At 40.7% G+C, this 19,278-nt stretch overlaps 2 protein-coding genes across 3 annotated transcripts; both read right to left on the bottom strand.

Moving 5' to 3' along the window:
* Nucleotides 1-231: 231 nt before the first annotated feature.
* LOC115801267 (protein jagunal homolog 1-A-like) lies at nucleotides 232-1,581 on the bottom strand. Of its 2 annotated transcripts, none has more exons than XM_030759036.1 (3): nucleotides 1,480-1,581; nucleotides 955-1,007; nucleotides 232-869 (listed from the first exon to the last, which is right to left on the bottom strand). In XM_030759036.1, exons 2-3 carry the CDS (start codon nucleotides 993-995, stop codon nucleotides 407-409), a joined length of 504 nt encoding a protein of 167 aa, XP_030614896.1. In that variant the 5' UTR covers nucleotides 996-1,007; nucleotides 1,480-1,581; the 3' UTR covers nucleotides 232-406. The 2 variants fall into 2 exon arrangements, with proteins under 2 accessions (XP_030614896.1, XP_030614897.1); XM_030759037.1 differs by having other exon boundaries at nucleotides 1,500-1,561.
* Nucleotides 1,582-2,157: 576 nt separating this feature from the next.
* Nucleotides 2,158-15,527, bottom strand: LOC115801265 (collagen alpha-1(VIII) chain-like). Its single transcript, XM_030759032.1, has 3 exons — nucleotides 15,422-15,527; nucleotides 7,639-7,936; nucleotides 2,158-5,907 (listed from the first exon to the last, which is right to left on the bottom strand). Exons 2-3 carry the CDS (start codon nucleotides 7,925-7,927, stop codon nucleotides 3,953-3,955), a joined length of 2,244 nt encoding a protein of 747 aa, XP_030614892.1. The 5' UTR covers nucleotides 7,928-7,936; nucleotides 15,422-15,527; the 3' UTR covers nucleotides 2,158-3,952.
* Between the last annotated feature and the right edge of the window lie 3,751 nt (nucleotides 15,528-19,278).

The following is a 19,278-nucleotide window of genomic DNA, read 5'->3' as shown; positions in this document are numbered from 1 at the left end:
TGGATAGTTTAGTGTGCAATCAGTTTGCAGTAAAGCGGGTATTCTGATGCTGTATCTTAAAAACAGCAGTGCAGGCAGCCCCCATTACATAAACAAGAAAATAAGAGGTAGACTTATTGAACACATGGCAAAGCCTACTTTTTAAGCAGTTTATAAGTGCATATATATGATTCATTGCATCACTATTGTAAGTATGAGCTTCACATTTTGTGCAAGAAACGAATCTACTGCTTAAAATAAATAGGTTTATTTAAATGAACAATCATCTGCTTTCAAAAGGAAACTGGGGATCCATGATGAATCATATTACATGATCATGACAACTAAGTAGACATAAAGCATCTATAAAAACAAACAAACAAACAAAACACCAGTTTTGTCCATTCGCAGTTTTAAAAAAAATCCACTATTTGTTCTTCTTCTCCTGAGTGGCATCAAACCATGAATCCAGCAGTTTTTTCATGTAGTATAACTGCCAGCCGTGCACTTGAGCAGCAACCACTATGACAACATACGTAGCAGTAACTGCAGAGCAGCCAAAAATGAAGCGGAAGGCTTTTCCTTGGCGGAAGAGCTGTTTTGCTACGGGAAACATCTCCATGCTACCATATATAAGAGGTGCAAAAGAAAACAGCCCTGCACTGATCATGGACAGGACCAGGTAACTGATGTTGTTCTTTGGGAGGGACAGGCTGCTGAAGAGCAGAGGGAGGAGGCTGAGCAGGTAGGGGTACTCCCATTGGTACGGCATGGCCACCGTGTCCCGTGACAGAATGTCCAAGTGGCTGACAGTCACTTGCGCAGCCACCAGCAGCCAGATGAGAAAGTGGACCATGTTTAACTTCCGTATCTCCGACTTCAGGGAAGCGCTGCAAAACAGAAAAGCAGACCCTCCGGCTGCAACTCAGAGATAATGCCCATATTTAATGACTAATGCCAGACACAGATACTTACCTCATCTGGTACTGTGGGGCCATCCTCAGTTGGGTTTTCATGTTTGGATAAACCTATTAACACACAAGAAAAATAATGTGATATACAAATAGCTGCAAGCAGAGTCCTTCAGTGATGGGAAGAGCATCATTTCTAAAATGGTGATTTCTTCTGATTTTATCCAGATGACAATCAGGGTATTTAAAGATATCTAATCTTTAAAGCTGAAAAGGGACAATTTCTTATATTTGGAAACTGGAACTAAGTGATTTTCCAGGATATCTGAGAGATTTAACTTGCTCATTCCCCGATATGAGAAGAAAGGGCCTTGGAAAGTGTGACCCTAAGGACAGCGAGAGGAGAGAGATTATTAGGAGCACACAGACTCAGCCATAATAAGCCTCGCTGTCGCCCACTAGCAGTTTGGAGCATTAGCAGCTGCTAACAGCTAACCTAATTTAGCGTTTACGTTGAACAGATACGTTTTGTACGTAATCTGTCATCTTTTTACCCCCAGTAACCAGCGGAGTGACGTGCTTAGCTTACCGATGATGCCAACAGCTTACTTTTTCCACACCGTCCTGCCGAGCTCCTCGTTCACATTTGTGCCCAAAGAAGATGTGATGAATGAACGTCACTGAAAGCTTTGAGCATGCGCACAATCAGCCGAAATCCCTCACAGCATCAGCAGCATCAGCATCAGCATCAATCTCTTATTAACAGTATACCCAGTAGTTCTGTTCACTGCAGCGTTTCCTGGATGCTCATGAGGAAACACCGATTTTCAGGCAAGATGCCCTGATGAATACATGTTTGGCATCCTGATATCTGCTTGTAAAAACCCATAGATTGCAGAGGATATGACATCGCACTGGTTCTGTTAATTTTTCCTTGTAAATATAAATTGCTGTCTGAAACTAAGGAATTAAAAAAAAAATTCATATGTTGTTCTAGCTTAGCCAATTAATCCAGTTATTGCGGTTAATTCTTTAAGCTTCTACACTTTCCAAATGTTGTGGCTCTTGAACTGCAGCAAAACAATAAGCAGCAAATTCTTGCACACTTCCAGCACTTTCTTATTGTTTTTTGTAAAAGTGCATTAGCCGCTTCAGTCAAATGTGTTTCTCAAAATGATATCACTGACAATTCTTTTTAATTAAACAATTTTTATTTAGAAAAAACATCACAGACAGTAATAACAAACTTGAAACACTGATACACACACTTTGGTTACAATAACAACATTGGCACCATGGTCATTTCCTTTTCCCATTTTTTCTTGTTCTCTTTATTGCATGTAAGTGATCAGCAGTAAAAAAATAATAAATTACTGACATAACTGTTGTTAATGAATTGCTGCAGCTTTGAGTCCATTAATGAAAACAGCCAAACCATATAAAGGAAACACACTGAGGTTACAGGGTAAATTGATTTGGTTATCATGCTTTCAAACACACCTCTCCATCTAACTGTTAAAATCTATAAATTGTGTTCCTCATATGATGCCATCTTATGCATACATATACTGTCATAACAACTAAAATGCACTGTGATATGCTTCTATATATAAAAAAAATATGACCTGCAAAACAGTCACAGAATACAATCAGTTGATTTTTAAATAAAAGTAAATAAAAATGTTAACCGGTATCACTGGTTTTGACTTGAAAAGAAGACTCAGAGACTTGCTGTCTATCAGCAGGATTTGCTGTCGAGTATTATTTTTGTACTATAACATGTACGACTATACACACACAACTTTGTGTTCACGTGTAAGCTGTTCGTTTTCACATATTGCTGATATATACGATTCAACAGTTTAGTTGGTGATAGAGAATTTTTGTTAAGTGTGAAATTTTCTGATGATAATGCTCTAATATTTATCAGCATATACTGAGTGGTTTTAATAGCTCAGAGCACAATTTTGTCTTATTTTGAATTCTAATACAGGACAACAACCACAAACCTATCTCAAAAAAAAAAAACCAAAACATAAAAATAATATTACATTCTTAATCTTTAAATCTCACTCAAGAGCAATAATCAGCCAGCAACATTCTTGGGTTTTTGACTTAATTTGGGCCATCTATGCTTTGTGTGGCCTCTTTCTACAGAAGAGCACACAAACTGCCATTTCAACTCACCAACCGATAACAGCTGTCCTTTAAACATACCATTCCTTCACGCACATCTTGAGCATAACAGTCCAGTCTACTGAAAATTAAAATGATCTTTGCCCTCAAGTTTTGCCCTCTGCAGCCAGCACAGCTACAGACACAGCTAGAAATGGGTTTATGTTAAAAAACAAACAAAAATTAAACAAGGCAATGTATCGACTGCTGCAACACAAACCGTGCTACAATCTGCATCATCATTCTAAAAAGACGCTTTTTATACTTACTGTTATCATTAGAGAAAACTGAAAATTGATTATACAAGTCTATGCATGCAAAAACATATTGTCCCCACCCAAATGAATAGTTTGTATCCTAATGTTTTATACTTTCACATTTTTTGCCATATGGAGTAGCTGCCAATTTTAAAGACATGACTAAATTTGACACTGCTGCAACAGTGTAACTATCATTATACCATTTCTTTTTTCCCTCTTTTACTTAAACGTCACATGTTCACTTCCATGTTTATACTAATAATTTGCACTCTTAAGAATTGTTGGCACTTTGTGTATGAAAGTACCTCTGTAGCTATTTTTTGTATGCTGTTTGTACATTCTTTCATATCATCCAGTGCTGTAAAAGACATATTTTTGCTCTCCCAGTTAAAACATCTCTTAAGCTTTATGCTATAAAACTATTGTTTATACAGACTGCAGATTTCATATTAACTTTAATATATTTTATCTTGTTTTCTGCTCTTCATTGACTGGATCAACAATTTGCTGATTTTGCATTAAAAGTATGCTCATTGTAGAGTAATTTATGTTTTATATCATACAAAAATAAGCTCTTGTGTAATTCTTACCAAAGCCCCTCTCTCTTTCTTTCTGCAGTTTGTGATTTTACATTGGATATAACAAGTACCCAGTAAAGGAGGAATGCACATACTGTCCAGCATAAAGTCCTGAAGCCTGATCTGAGGGCAGCTGAATATACACAGTGTCCCCAGGTTGTAGAGGTAATACTGCACTCCCTGATGCTTGGTCTAGGAAACCCTTTTTGTATTCATCATATGTATACATCACAGGCTCATTGTTTCTCATCAAAGCCACCCAAACATTAGCTCCCTTGCAATGAATGTGGTAGGCAAAGTAATAAATGCCAGGTATGTCACAAGTGAAAATTCCAGTCTCTGGGTTGTAGTTTTGGCGACCATTATACAAGAGCTTGTCAAAGATGACTGGAGCGCCCACAGGTGGAAAAGGAATCGTCGTTACAGCTGTGAATGCTGGCATTTCCAGCCCACTGGGACCTATTACTTCTGCCCCATTGCCTCCATACTTGCCCTTCTTGCCATAACCTCCGGCTTTAACGCCATCTAGTGCTGGGCCCATTTCAGAGAGCACTCCTGCCATTTCGGGTGACAGACCAGGTGCTCCAGGGGGACCTGGTGGTCCAGGCAGGCCAGGCAGACCTGGTTGCCCTGGGGGTCCTGATGGGCCCTCTTTTCCCTGGGGTCCCATAGGACCAGGTAGACCTGGACTCCCTTCAACTGAAATGCCTGGTGGACCAGGAGGACCATAATCTCCTTTTGGTCCTTGAAGACCAGGAGGCCCATTTGGTCCTACTGCACCATCCATTCCTGGGATTCCTTTAAGGCCTTGAGGTCCCACTTCACCTGGTAATCCTCTTTCTCCTTTAAGACCAGGAGGTCCTGAAGGACCAGGGACACCTGGTAGACCGTCATGTCCAATGTCTCCTTTGGCACCAATTGGTCCTTGTGGGCCTCTTGGTCCTGGCTCTCCACGGTCTCCTGGCAAGCCATCCTTTCCAGGTAACCCTTGAGGACCAGGCTCACCCTTGGTACCATCAAGACCTTTAGGCCCTCCTTCACCACAGTCACCTTTAGGACCAGGTGTACCCATAGGCCCTGGGGGCCCAATAGGGCCTGGATGACCTTGAGGGCCGTTTGGTCCAGAAGGTCCAGGCATACCAGGCAGACCGCTATAACCCTTATCTCCCTTTGGTCCAGGTGATCCAGGTGGCCCACTCATACCTTTATCACCCTTTGGTCCTGGGAGCCCCGGTTTACCAAATCCTGGCAATCCTGGCTTTCCTGGTAAACCTGGTGGTCCTGGATGACCTTTCACACCTGGCATGCCTGGTTGTCCTGGTGGACCATTTTGACCTGGCTTCCCTTGACCAGGTAGACCTGGTGAGCCAGGCTGTCCTTTTTCACCTGGTAGTCCTGCTGGTCCTTGCTCTCCCGGTTGTCCCTTTAATCCTGGTGGTCCTTGTGGGCCTGGTGTGCCATTCAATCCAGGTTTTCCAAAACCAGGCAATCCTCTTGGCCCAGCAGGTCCAGGGAGCCCTGGATGCCCTTTGTGACCAGGTGGTCCTGGCAGCCCCATCCCTTTGTCTCCTTTGGGTCCCGGCAGTCCTGGCAAACCTGGAAGGCCTTTGTGACCTGGCTCACCTTTGGGCCCCATTTGACCTGGTAAACCCTGTATTCCTGGTTTACCTATTCCTGGGAGTCCAGGTGGTCCTGGGGGTCCTTGAGGCCCTGACTGCCCTGGTGGTCCTTCTTCACCCCTAGGACCCATTTCTCCTTGAGGCCCAGGAGCACCAATTCCTCCAGGTTTACCAGGGCTTCCTGGCAAACCTGGTTTTCCAACTCCTGGAATTCCAGGTGGACCAGGAGGTCCAAGTTGTCCTGCAGGTCCCGGTAACTCATTGCCTGGAGGTCCAGGAGGTCCTGGAGGTCCTGGAGGTCCCTCTGGTCCAGGTGCCCCAGGTGGCCCAGCAGGTCCTGGCTCTCCTTGGGGAATTCCCTCAGCACCACTAGGAACTGTCTGACCTGTGAGGAATTAGAAAATTATTCAAGCAATAATTATAAATCCAAGAATACATGGACAAAGTTTTGTTTATGACTTTTTTCAAATGACATACATGTGCATGAAAACAACATTTTCCATTATGATAATTATTATTTTTTGGCCATTGGAGTGAAACTGCAGTACTAGGCAAAAGCCTGGAGTCACCTCTCATTTAAAAAAATATTTTTCTTCTAGGAGTCAGACTTGTAAATTTTTTAAATAGTCTCGAACAATAGTTCTCCAGGCTTTCTGGAGATCTTTCAAAGTTCTTCTTTGGACATTGGCTGTTTGGCTTTTCAGTCATTTTGGGTTAAGCCCTTGTACCTGACCATTTTCAGAGGAATGTTTTTTTTTTTTTTCTGTTTGTTGAACCACTTAATACTTACCTTTGAATCATTCAAGCATTAAAAAAAAAGCCCCCAAACCAAGTGATGAACCAGTGTTGTGCTGACATATACCAGAACACGTAACAAAAACCCAATTTTAAAAAGTATCTTTAGGCACCCAGTTACTAGAAGCTTACACAAAAACACAGCATTTGCTCCCATTTCTTTAGCTGAATCTACACAAAAATGCCAAAGATAACAGTCTAACAGGCATAAAATAGGATTTCTGCACCAACAAGGTGATTCCTGAAGAGCTATAAGCTTAAAACTTGGCATATCTCAGAACGGTGTGCAGTGTGTCCTTAAGAAGACTGAGGAAACTGGACAAGTGGAGGACAAGAGAAAAGTGTCAGGCCTAAAAAAAAAAAAAAAACTATCTACAGTAGATGTTCAACAAAGTGTAATCAGAAAGGGTAGCTGTCAAGAAGCCATTCTTGAAGAAGGGACACAGGGAGAAAAGGCTGAGGTATGCCAAATTACACAAGAACTGGACTGAAAATCAGTGACAACAGGTCTTACGGAGTGATGAATCCAAACTTCAAATTTTGGTTCAACTCATTGTCAATATGTACAGAGGAGGTCAGGAGAGAGGTACAACATGTCTACGTCCATCTGTAAAACACAGTGGAGGTTCTGTCATGGTTTGGGGCTGCACTTCCGCCAGTGGTGTTGGAGAGCTTGTCAAAATGCAGAAAAGTACAGTCAAATTTTGACCTATCATGCAATACCATCTGGAAAGTATCTGAAAACAGCTTCATTTTTCAGCATGACAGTGATCCCAAACACACTGCCAATGCAGTAAAATACCTGGCTAGAAAAACACACAATGAAACACAATCAGTCGCGGATCGACATCCCTAGAGCCCGGACCCCAACATTATTCAAGTGGTGTGGGATCATCTTGACAGAAAACAGAAGAAAAGTCAGCCAACATCCAAAGAAGCCTGGAGAACTATTCCTGAAGACAAATTAAAGAAATTAGAAGAAAGCTGCCTCAGAGAGTTCAGACTGTGCTGAAGAATAAAGGTGGTCACACCAAATATTGACTTTCAAGCTCATTAGAATTGTACAAACTCAAGTGTTGTCTTATATACTGTATTTCCATGTATGTTTGCACATGTTTCAGTAAACTGCAGCACCTATTTCTTAATTCATAGCAAAATTTAAAGAAATGAGGGGTCACTCAAGACTTTTGCACAGCACTTATATTAGAAACTAGGAAACATTTGTTTACTTGCCATGTTTTAGCTCAGCACCATCAGTTCAAAATCTGCATGAGTGTATTGCTAAAGTTGTTGGTTTATGCCTTTTAAAATGTTTTCTCACCTTTGTCTTGGCCACCATTATAGCCTCCACCCTTGAGAGCATTTTCTTTTCCCTTGTGCATGGGCACTGGTGGCAGCTCCTTTCTGTAGTGGGGATACTGCATATAGGGCACATCTTTGCCAAGGTACTGCTGCTGAGGAAAGCCACCTTTGCCCTTGCCAATATGTTGGAGATGCTGCATCGGTTGGTAAGGCTGAGGATGCTGCTTGTGACCGTAGTATGCTCCACCACTCACATAGGTAAGAACTACAAGCTGTAGCAGGAAGAGGGGGGCAAGGAGGGGAGGCATGGCCAAGGCCTGTATGGTGGGTAGAGAAGACAAGATTTGAAGTATGCTGCAGCATGAAGATCTTTGCATGAGTGGCGTGGACAACTCTTTCTACACAGTGCAGGCGGTGGAAGGCTACACTCTGTCTCCCTCTGCTGGATATACAAAGGAATGACACAAGAGTCTTGCACCGTGCCTCAGATGTTGTAATAGGCAGACAAAAAAGTTTTTAATTCGTTTTTGTGATCAAAAAGTACAAACACAATACATTAAGGAATTGAGTTTGACAAATGAACAAATGAACTTTTGCAGCTTACCAATTACCAGCCAAGACTCACATTAAAAAGGAGGTTTTATAATTTTATTTAAGATATTCTAGAAAAAACACCATTATTATAATGACCATTTAGAAACATTGTTTTAATTAAAGAAAAACAACTGTAAATGCCTTATTGGCCTATTGTTACAATTAGTGCAGTACAAGGCCTGGAATCTCTTGTTCTTTAACTCTAAGGGGAACGTTTTTATATTAGCAGCAACAAATTTTAGGAAGAGCTGAAGAATAGCACACACATGGACCAGAAGCTTTAAGGTGACATATATACAATCAGGCACAACATTATGATTGCTGACTGGTGAAGTGAATAACACTGATTATCTCTTCATCATAGCACCTGTTAGGTTAACAACAGGCGCGTGAGCATCACAACTGGACCACAAAGCAATGGAAGAAGGTGGCCTGGACTGACGAATCACATTTTCTTTTACATCATGTGGACTGCCAGGTGTGTGTGTGCGCCGCTTACCTGAATGTTGAATATGATTTCTTTTTCAATACCCTCCCATTTTTGTGTTTGATAGTTTAAATCTTAAATATGACACTCAAATTTGCTAATTTTGTATAAAAGTGACATATCTGTAGAAAGGCAGTGGTACAAGTTGTCTGGATTTCTGCAGCAAACAATCTCTGTTTTTTTTTTTTTTTTTGGCATTTAAAAGACAAAGCAAAGCAAAATAAAACCAAACTAATAAAACTGTATTCAAGTTATAAACACCACTGCTGGAAATGATCACATCTAAGTAATAACACAAAAGTACCTTGGATATTTGCAGAAGTAATATGTGCAATAATGTAGCTACATTGTAGAGATGAATATTATAGGGCATACTTATATAATCATAATTGACCTAGATGACAGTGTGTGTTTATACAGCCTGAATGAACTAGAGGGGTGGTAAGAGAAGGTAACAATTGTATAAACACATAAGTTCTTTTTTTCTTTTTTTTTTTTTTTATAAAGCAAGTGAAGTATTTCTGCCACCTCTAAGCAAACTCACTGGTACCCACACCCCTCCTGCTGGTGTTAATGAGCTCATTCCTGTCATTCCAACATTACTCCAAGGCACTGTCAAAAGAGGCTGAATATTCTAAATAATGATGCAAAAATGGTAGAAACACCTTAGCTGCTGTGCTCAACATAAGTAGGCTACAAGATCCACATAAAATAAGCCTTTTCCTCTCAGTTTTAGTGTGCTGAGGAAGAATCTGTTCATTTTTTTTGGACTACACTCCAACAAAGACAATTTTGAGCAAACATAGTTTTAGTCCAACTGTGCAGTTCTGGTCACTTTTTAATGTCTTATAGCCATTATTTCGCCCCTAAGCTGGTTTAAACAGACAGTAAAAAAGCAAGGAGAAGGGTTTTCCTTCTCTCCACTGAACATTAATAAAGCTTTAAGCTGCTCCTCTGAATATGTACTCCATCTATTCAGGCTCACTCCTCTGCCCTACCCCATGCCCAGCCTCAAACACAGTCCTGGTCCAAGTTTTATTACAGCCAACTCATCGCATCCTAAACCACATCCTTAGTGTCCTCTCCATCACTGACTCTTTGGATCTTTTCCGCCCTTTGACCTTTTCTCAGTCGTCTGGTGATTTTGACACGGCAGTGCTGCTGCCTTCCCCAGTGAGAGCTCGCCTTTGAACAGAGTCCATCAAGTTTCCACGGTGGCAGAGGCCAGACATGGTAAGGAGTCCAAAGGGATGCCACTGACGTCTCTCAACAAGAACTGGGACTCTTTTTTTTCCCCCTTACTGAATTGGAAGCTGTTCTGTATTTCCATCATTCTTATCAAAAGCATAAAGGCTGAAGACATTACACACAAGTATAAATGTAATGAGCTTTATATATGCCTTTTCTCTTGTTTTAACTCCCTGGTGATATCAGTGATGGATAATTAATAATTAATATACTGCCATTCCAACATTACTCCATTAATACTAATACAAATTAGACAATTAATACTGCGTAATAATTCTGACCAAAACACTACAGATGTATACACTACATATATATATATATATATATATATATATATATATATATATATATATATATATATATATATATATATATATATATATATATATATATATATATATATGTATATGAAAGAAAGCAAATGTGACAGTTTTACTGCCCTTCAGGCACGTCCCAGCTCAGTGTTGGTATGTGGGTATGTGTGTGTGTGTGTCTGCATAGATGTTTTTAAAATGGTGGAAATATGCTTCAAAATGTGCAGATCAGAGGGACCATACAACGAAGTTCTGTTCAGTGTCACACAGCAACAGTAAAGAGTTGTTATGGTGCCTGCAGAGAGATGGAAATACCTCCTGTCTTTACCTAGTGTGCTTTTCTCCAGCACATTATTTTACATAGGTGTTGCCTCCCTACAGACTTATTCATACAATAAGGCCGCTTTCAGACTTTGACATAAACATTAGGCAGCAATTTCCACATGTTAACTTATTATTAGAGAAAACAGAAGGAGAGAAGGCTGGGTTTATAACAAGGTGACTCGAAAGGATTCTATTATATGGACTGAATATATTTTCAAGTGCTGATATCATCCTAATGTGTCCGCACAGATGGCAGACATGGAGTCACATATAAATGTGGCACAGATGTGAGAATCCACGATGGCGTGAGTAACGTGTTAAGTGCCGTTTCTCACATCTGTAGGAGTCACAGTTTAATTCTTCATGCGCTGGTGTCAAACAATCCGACTCCCGCAGTGATGACTCTCTGACAGGCGATCATTTGTAACAGGAACAGCAGCCACATTTTTCATTTTCATGCCAGGCAGATGCCACCCATGTGTCATCCGGTCCACACTCTTCTCACAGATATTTGTTCATATTAGAGAAAAAAGATGAGCTTGTCTATATTATTAGCATTAATTTCAATTGGTATTTTATAGTCATTCTATGGGAGTGGGGGTGGGGCTATCACAGACCTATACAGGTTGCCAGCCTGTCACAGGGCTAACACAGAGAGACAGACAACTATTCACACTTATGGGCAATTTAGAATCACCAATTAACCTAACCCCACTAACTGCATGTCTTTGGACTGTGGAAGGAAACCAGAGTACCCAGAGTAGTCTCTGCTGTTTAATCATACAGTGTCCATTGTTTTCTCACTCAGATCCATCTCTCATCCATCTCTCCATCCATCCTCTTCCACTTATTCAATTCAGGGTCAGGGGGGGAGTATAGAGCCCATCTGCAGTGTCATAGTGAGGGAGGTGGGATGCACCCCAGACAGGCTGCCTGTCTGTTGCAGGGCAACAGTGAAACAGTAATGATCAAAATATTTCACTACAGGCTTCAAAATGAGAACTTGCAAATTAATGGACACGTCATGGTGCCTATGTCTCTGTCCTTTATATACACCCTATAGTTGAAACAGCACAAACATACACCTCAGGACAGCATTAAAGAAGAATTAAGAGATTTGCTTCCAGAAAGCTGGGCCATTAGCATGGATAACAAAAGCTCATCCAGACACATTTATTGCAGTTTTTCTCAGGCTTATTATATTCTATTAACATGTCCTATAAGACAGTATTAAACTACTTTTTCATTTTTTTTTTTGCGCTTAACCTTCAGCAAGCATCACTTAAAATGATACATGTCTACAAAGAGACATCAACCTAGAGAGACAAGGAGTTACAAACATCTGCATTAACAACCCTGTTTGTTCAACTTCTGCTGTCAAACTCATATGCAGCTCATTACACACCACTGTGCTCTCAGCATGAGTTGGTAGCTCAGACGCTTCTAAAAATAAGCAGACCTCAAAGTAGTCTACCTTGTACACCCATCTGCCATGTAGGTATTTGAATTAGTATCTGTCTGTTGAGTGTGAATCCTCTTCCTTGAATACCTCCAGATGTCCATCTTCTTGACATTTTACACAAACGAAACACAGTAAATTTATCAGGTGTGAAAAAAAAATGAGAGGACTCGTGGGCATCATGTGGCTGTAACCTGTCATTTTTGCTGAGTCAACCCACACCCGTCGGACATTGAGGTGTGGAGTGCAGGTCATATAAGTGGCAACCATCAGAATGTCATTGAAACTGACACAGCTGCACAAATCCCTGGAGAAATATACGTGAAGTAAAAGGCAGGCTAACACAGAACTACAGTATTTCTAAATTACCAAAGAAAGAAAGAAAGAAAGAAAGAAAGAAAGAAAGAAAGAAAGAAAGAAAGAAAGAAAGAAAGAAAGAAAGAAAGAAAGAAAGAAAGAAACTGCATTAACACAAGAACTAGTGGAATGAGCAGCACAGATAACGTTGAGGACTCGCAGCAGGTTAACTCCTCTCACACACGTACATTTATATACACACAGTGATCACGGCTGATGGATGAGACAACCAAGTACACACAGCTAAGCAGTGTGGCCCATTCTTATCTAAAAACATGTTTAATCTTCCCTTGCTTTACACTAAGATGGAAATATTAGCGCTGTCTCCCACCCTCACATCTTCAGACACATCTGTCTCTGACATCTGCTTGTCTCCTCTGTCTGACAGACTTTTCTCACGGTCTCACTTTCTCTCCGTTTCTGCACAGAGCCACGTCTGTTCTCCACCATCAGTCACATTTCTTTCCTTGATGTCTTTGCTTGTCTGTTTTCTCCCACTGACCTTTTTCTCCCTTTTGAAACATGCAGGTTCAGCGACCTGAGACCACTCAGTCATCTTCCGGACTGTGGTGGAGGTCAGAGGACAAGGCAGCATGTTTCAGGAAACTGCTGTTTTTACACACCGGGGGAAATTACCGCACAGAACATTGACTTATGTAGCATTTATGATACAGGCTGTCTGACAAAAAACAGTTCAAATCCCACTGAAATTGCTTGGCAAACCACATCGCCTTCCTCTCTGCACCACAAACCATGTGTAGATTCATACTCATGCCAGCAGCACCCTTGCACTCAATCTTGGTAACCGCCCTGGTGTTGGTTGTGGCTTCACAGCGAAAGGGAAAGACATTTGCAGCTCCTCGGTTCCCTAAATGCAGCTTTTATCACAAAGCACACCTTGTAAAATTAACACCTCTTTGAGTTGCGCTGCAAAGGTCCTCATTCAAACAAACTCCACATACACAAACCAGAGGAACACAGCTACACACACACTGCCACAGCTGTGCAGCTAAATGACCAAAGTGTTTACCTCGCTCCCTCTCCTTTACTCAACCATCACTCTTGGTTTTCACAGCATTCTTTTGTCCTGTGCATTCCTGAAGTTTGGGGTTGTATGTGCACACACACACTCACCATTTAAAAAAGTTTTGTTTTGCGCACGGGGCCAGCTAAAGCTTTTGCACAGTAAGGTCAATGCACAGGCCACACACCGATTTTATATTACGATGCAATGTAAAGCAAGTTAAGCAAAGAAGGGAGGATGAGAAACACACATGTGAAATAGAGAGGATCACTGAAACATCGAAATCCTTAAAAAAATAAAAAAATGTATCAAATTATTTTCCCGTGAAAATCATGTGCAAATACCAAACTACATAAATTAAACAAAAAATGATCTCAACTTCATCCTAAAGTACTCTAACATGATAATGAAGATTACATTTAATTGATTTTTTATTGTGTAATAGCATATACACGATGTTCCTCTGATGTCCCAGAGGAAACAAACACTAACACCAAATTACTGCATGCTTGTACAGTATACTACAGTATTTTCTCTTTGTGAAAGCAAAAACACTTATGGGAATGCAAATGTTTAGTCTCAAATTAATAATTTTGTGTTTTCCAGTGTTTTCCAGTATATGTGTGACCAGGAACAGTGTTAAATTTTAGTTACCAATGAGCCACCTTGATCGTGACTTTATATAGAGATTAACTACATCCAGTTAGCGCTCATCTTTAGGTTTGTTATTAAATGTTAAATGCAGCAGCTTTCTGTAACTGTCTCATACTCTGAGAAAGACAATAAAGCAAACTCAGCGTACACAATATAGGTCAGATGGCTGCCCCTCCCTGAGCCTGGTTCTGCCGGAAGTTCCTTCCTGTCAAAAAGGAGTTTTTTTCCTTCCCACTGTCCCACAAGTCTTTGCTCATAAGGGGTTGTTTAATTGTTGGGGTTTTCTCTGTATTATTGCAGGGTCTTTACCTTACAATATAAAGCACCTTGAGACAACTGTTATTTGGTGCTACTGTATTGTAATTAAACAGTTGCATTTTGGTGTTGTAGTGTTGTTTTAATCCATAATCATACAGCTAAAAGTATATAATCTCTTCAGCATGTCAGGAAAAACATGCTGAAGAGTGTTTTTACTGGCAGACAGCAGCTCTAAAAAGCTAATAAATGTGTGTTCAGTGTCAGCAGTCTTTCAGCTACTGTATAAACTCGTAGTCACAGACCTAAAGTGAGAATGTATCTATATTTATCATTGCTCAGGCTCAGGCTCAACATTTCCTCAGTTTGTACTCTTCTCCTACATATCAGATCAGGCGGTTTGATCCTGATAAGAAATTGCCAAATCGTGATCCTCTCACTGACAATGCGCCAAACCAAACTAACAGAAAGAAAGCATTACAAAGCAAATGAGCCCGGAGAGACAGAGCCGCTGTGGACCAAAGGCAATGTTTGCTCTGCAGTCTCTTCTCACCAAACTGCTGCTCTTACCCCCATCACATGCATCTGCCAGTTTGGCTTCAGCTTTCTGAACACAAGCATGCACACAATTGAATGGATATTTGCCTTCAACAGGGAGTTTACTGAAAAACTACCAGTGATGCTAAGCTTCTCAGCAGCAAAATGAGGTGCCAAATAATAATTACATCCTAGCAACAGAACATAAAACACAACAAAACCATGGAAGATAAATATTTCTGGACATTACATATTTCTGGTATGTGTAATATAATTTTTTTCTTACCATTTCAAGAGTTTTTAAAAGTTATGCTATTAATGCGATGACCTTTGACTTTTATCAAGCTCAGATGTTTTACATTTTTCATTCTTGAAATTTTATAATTGAAAACATTTAACATTTGGTGGAAACTGAAATAAAAATAATTCAAGTCAATGGATCAGCTTTCATGCGGTCAGGTGCATTCAAACATAATGGAAACAAACAAAAAGAAATAAAAGAGATTAAAGTAAATGTCCATAAAATAATGGAGTTCATGACATCCTTACCTTTGTGAATGACTGTTTACTGGGAAATAATCGGACCCTCAGACAGAATAGCAGACAGACAACCACGCAAAGGAAACCCTGGCAAGTGAGCTCACAACACGCACACCTTGAGGACTCAGCTTTTTATCTGCTGCAGGGTGGAGTCACCGGGGTGGGAGAGAAAGAGGCAGAGAGCGAGAGGGGAAGGGTGGGATGGAGGAAGGGATGGAGTGACTGGGATTTGAGTGAGAGTAAATATTACTTTGCAAAAAGTTATGCCAGAAAACATGCTCACATCCCCCTGCTGAGTGCCAACAGTGGAAGACAATGACAAAAAAGAGGAATGTTTCCCTCATTAATGCTGTCATATACTGGATGCAGTAAAAAAAAAAAAAAAAAAAAAAGCAGAGTAAATAATAATTCTGTATGAGCCCAGACACAGTGGAGTTGGCTGTTTATAACCACCTGTTCTGGCACACATGCAATTTCTAAGGTAATTATAATTAGTATTTTCTTTTCTTCTGTTTTACTTTTAATCTACCACATGATATTCAAGTACATTCATAAATAGAAGACAAATAAATAAAAGTAGAGGTGTTCTCTCTACTTAGAAATATAATAATTACCATTAAAGAGCTACGTGCTTTGTTCTAGTTAGATTAAAAGTGCATCACACATTGGTACATCTGAAGGAACAGTTTTTTAGCTCTACTTCTACTACTTGACTGTGGTTCAGAGGTAATACCTTCCTCTTCCAACCCTGTGTGCAGTTCACTGAACCATATTCTATTCTGCGCGTAGCTTCGGTTTCACTCACGATGATCACATTTCATCATCGGTATTTATTCAACATTTGTCAGAAACAGAGGGAAAAATAACATCCTTGTGCCTGCGAAAGTGTGAACACATAGGTCAGCATGAAGTGTGGTGAAAAGCAGCCCGATGAGTACCTAGAAGGAGCATTCAGTCACAGCCACACACTAAAAATACTCTTTCTCACAGTTGTTGTTTTTTGTTTTTTTTTTGTCCGTCTGTGACGACAGATGCTTTCCAGGACAGTTTTGACAAGTGTGTTAGACAAGTTTCTTATAACAACCTGGTAACTCTGACGTGTCTAGCCACCTAAATATATACAGCATGTACACAAAGTGGGACTCTGTTCTTCAGCTGTAACTGTGCGTTTGCATTTGTTTCCTTTGCGTAAACTGCCATGCTCTTTACTCTTGTGATTTTAGATACAGAACAGAGACCAGCAGTGTGTCCTCCCTGAGGGGAAATTGAATGCATCTGTATATAAGGGACAGCGGGTGTGTGTGGTTCCAAAGTGACACAGTGGTGTAAAAGGGTGGATGTCCTGTTGATTCTCCAACAGCCAAGTGTCAGCTGAGTCAGCTTACTGTGTGAGGCCTGATTTGGGAGCTGAGTATTGTTTATGTGGATGATGTTCTCACTGGTATCAAATATTTATGGAAAGTATGTAACACAATAAAAAATTGCTCTAATTGCTCTAATGGGATTATCCCTCATGAATGGGCTGATCCTTTGAAGACATTTGTTTTAAAACCACTGCTATGATGTTGCATAGCTGCAGTCTTAAGTCTAAATGCTACAGAGTTTTACTTGTAATTGTTCTCTTCCCTCCCACACAAACACAAAACTCATATAAATGCAATAAATGCGCCATGCACACAGGCACACACAGACACGGACACACACTTTGAGTTGCAGTGTGAAAGGTACACGATAGCCAGGGGGTAATGAGTTGTGTGTGTTTACCATTGTGCTTCAACTCTCTTCCTGTTCCATTAATGAAGGCGCAATGGGCCTCATGACTGCTGCTCATCATCCGGCCTCCTCCTTCTTGAATCCTGCAGCACATGAAAGCAGACCCTGTGCACTGATTCAGTGCTGTTATTGACAAATCCATACCATCACGTGCAACTCATTAAATCTCAGCATATATTGTGTTTCATGCATCACATGAGAACTGTGATGAAGAGAAATAATTATCACCAATTTATCAGCAGTTGACCTTAAAAATCTACTGATCATTTTAAACCCTTTAAGATGATGCACTCTATTTTATGGGCAACAACATCACTGATTTTGTTCATTTTTGTAGGTTCAACCTTGTCTGAGGCAGCAGCACTTCTTTTTGAAAACTAGTAGTAAAACATAGAAGAGTATGTAGCAGCTCAAGAGTAAGATATTCTTCTTAGTGGAGAACTCAAACCTGCTGGGGATGTCCCATGAGACATTCCCAGAGGTCTTCTCTTCATACCCCCAAGGATCAAAGACAGACATAATGATCAATGTGTAAACTCTTGTGTTGACACTATCATGATAATATATCAGGTTTTGTGTGCAAAATTTCTTGTCCTGCAGCTTTAACAGGTTCACTAGTAGTATTCACTCACCCATCCAAATCATTGAATCCAGGTGTTCCAATCACTTCCATGGCCACAGATGTATAAAACCAAGTACCTAAGCAAGCAGACTGCTGTTAAAAACATTTGTGAAAGAATGGGTCGCTCTCAGGAGCTCAGTGAATTCCAGTGTGGTACCACGATAGGATGCCGCGTGTGCAACAAGTTCAGCCATGAAGTTTCCTCTCAACTACATATTCCACAGTCAACTGTTAGTGGTATTATAACAAAGTGGAAGCGATTGGGAATGACAGCAATTCAGCCACACAGTGGTAGGCCACGTATCACAGCAAGGTCAGCGGATACTGAGGTACATAGTGAACAGAGGTCTCCAACTTTCTGCAGTCAATCACTACAGACCTCCAAACTTCATGTGGACTTCAGATTAGCTCAAGAACAGTGTGTATAGAGAGCTTCATTGAATGGGTTTTCATGGCTGAGCAGCTGCTTCCAAGCCTTACGTCACCAAGCACAATGCAAAGTGTCAGATGCAGTGGTGTAAAGCACGCCGATGCTAGACTCTAGAGTGGCGGAGACGTGTTCTCTGGAGTGAAGAATCATGCGTCTTCAATCTGATGGATGAGTCTGTGCTTGGCAGTTGCCAGGAGAACGGTACCTGTCTGACTGCACTGTGCCAAGTGTAAAGTTTGATGGAGGGGGGGATTATGGTGTGGGGTTGTTTTTCAGGAGTTAGGCTCGGCCCCTTAGTTCCAGTGAAAGGAACTCTTAATGCTTCAGCATACCAAGACATTTTGGACAATTTCATGCTCCCAAATTTGTTGGAACAGTTTGGGGATGGCCTCTTCTTGTTCCAACATGACTGCACATCAGTGAACAAAGCAGGTCCATAAAGACATGGATGAGTGAGTTTGGTGTGGAAGAACTTGACTGGCCTGCACAGAGTCCTGACCTCAACCTGACAGAACATCTTTGGGATAAATTAGAGTGGAGACTGTGAGCTAGACCTTCTCGTCCAACATCAGTGTCTGACCTCACAAATGTGCTTCTGGAAGAATGGTCAAAAATTCCCATAAATACACTCCTAAACCTTGTAGAAAGTATTCCCAGAAGAGTTGAAGCTGTTATAACTGCAAAGGGTGCACCGACATCATAGTAAACCCTATGGATTAAGAATGGGACATGAATACATTTGCCAATATAGTGTATGAACATTTAACTTGCAAAAAAATATACAAGTTTATATGTATTAGTTTCTTTCAAAAGGGGAAAAAAACTAATATGGTTACTTGTCAAATTTTATGCTCTGTTACATTTGAAGAGTGTAGTTAGAGTTCCCAACCAGAATTTTCAGCTGGAACACCCCCTCTAGGTGGACTTCCCCCTAAGAAAGTCAGAGTAGTCACACCAACCCCAACTTCACAATTCAAGATGGTTGAAGTGCATGTAAACAGCAGTAAAACTGTAGAACCTGTAGTCTGTGCTACCACTGTT

Source organism: Archocentrus centrarchus, chromosome 21 (genome assembly GCF_007364275.1).
Source record: "Archocentrus centrarchus isolate MPI-CPG fArcCen1 chromosome 21, fArcCen1, whole genome shotgun sequence".
Lineage (NCBI taxonomy): Eukaryota > Metazoa > Chordata > Actinopteri > Cichliformes > Cichlidae > Archocentrus > Archocentrus centrarchus.
This window is presented reverse-complemented; position numbering and strand designations above follow the sequence as displayed.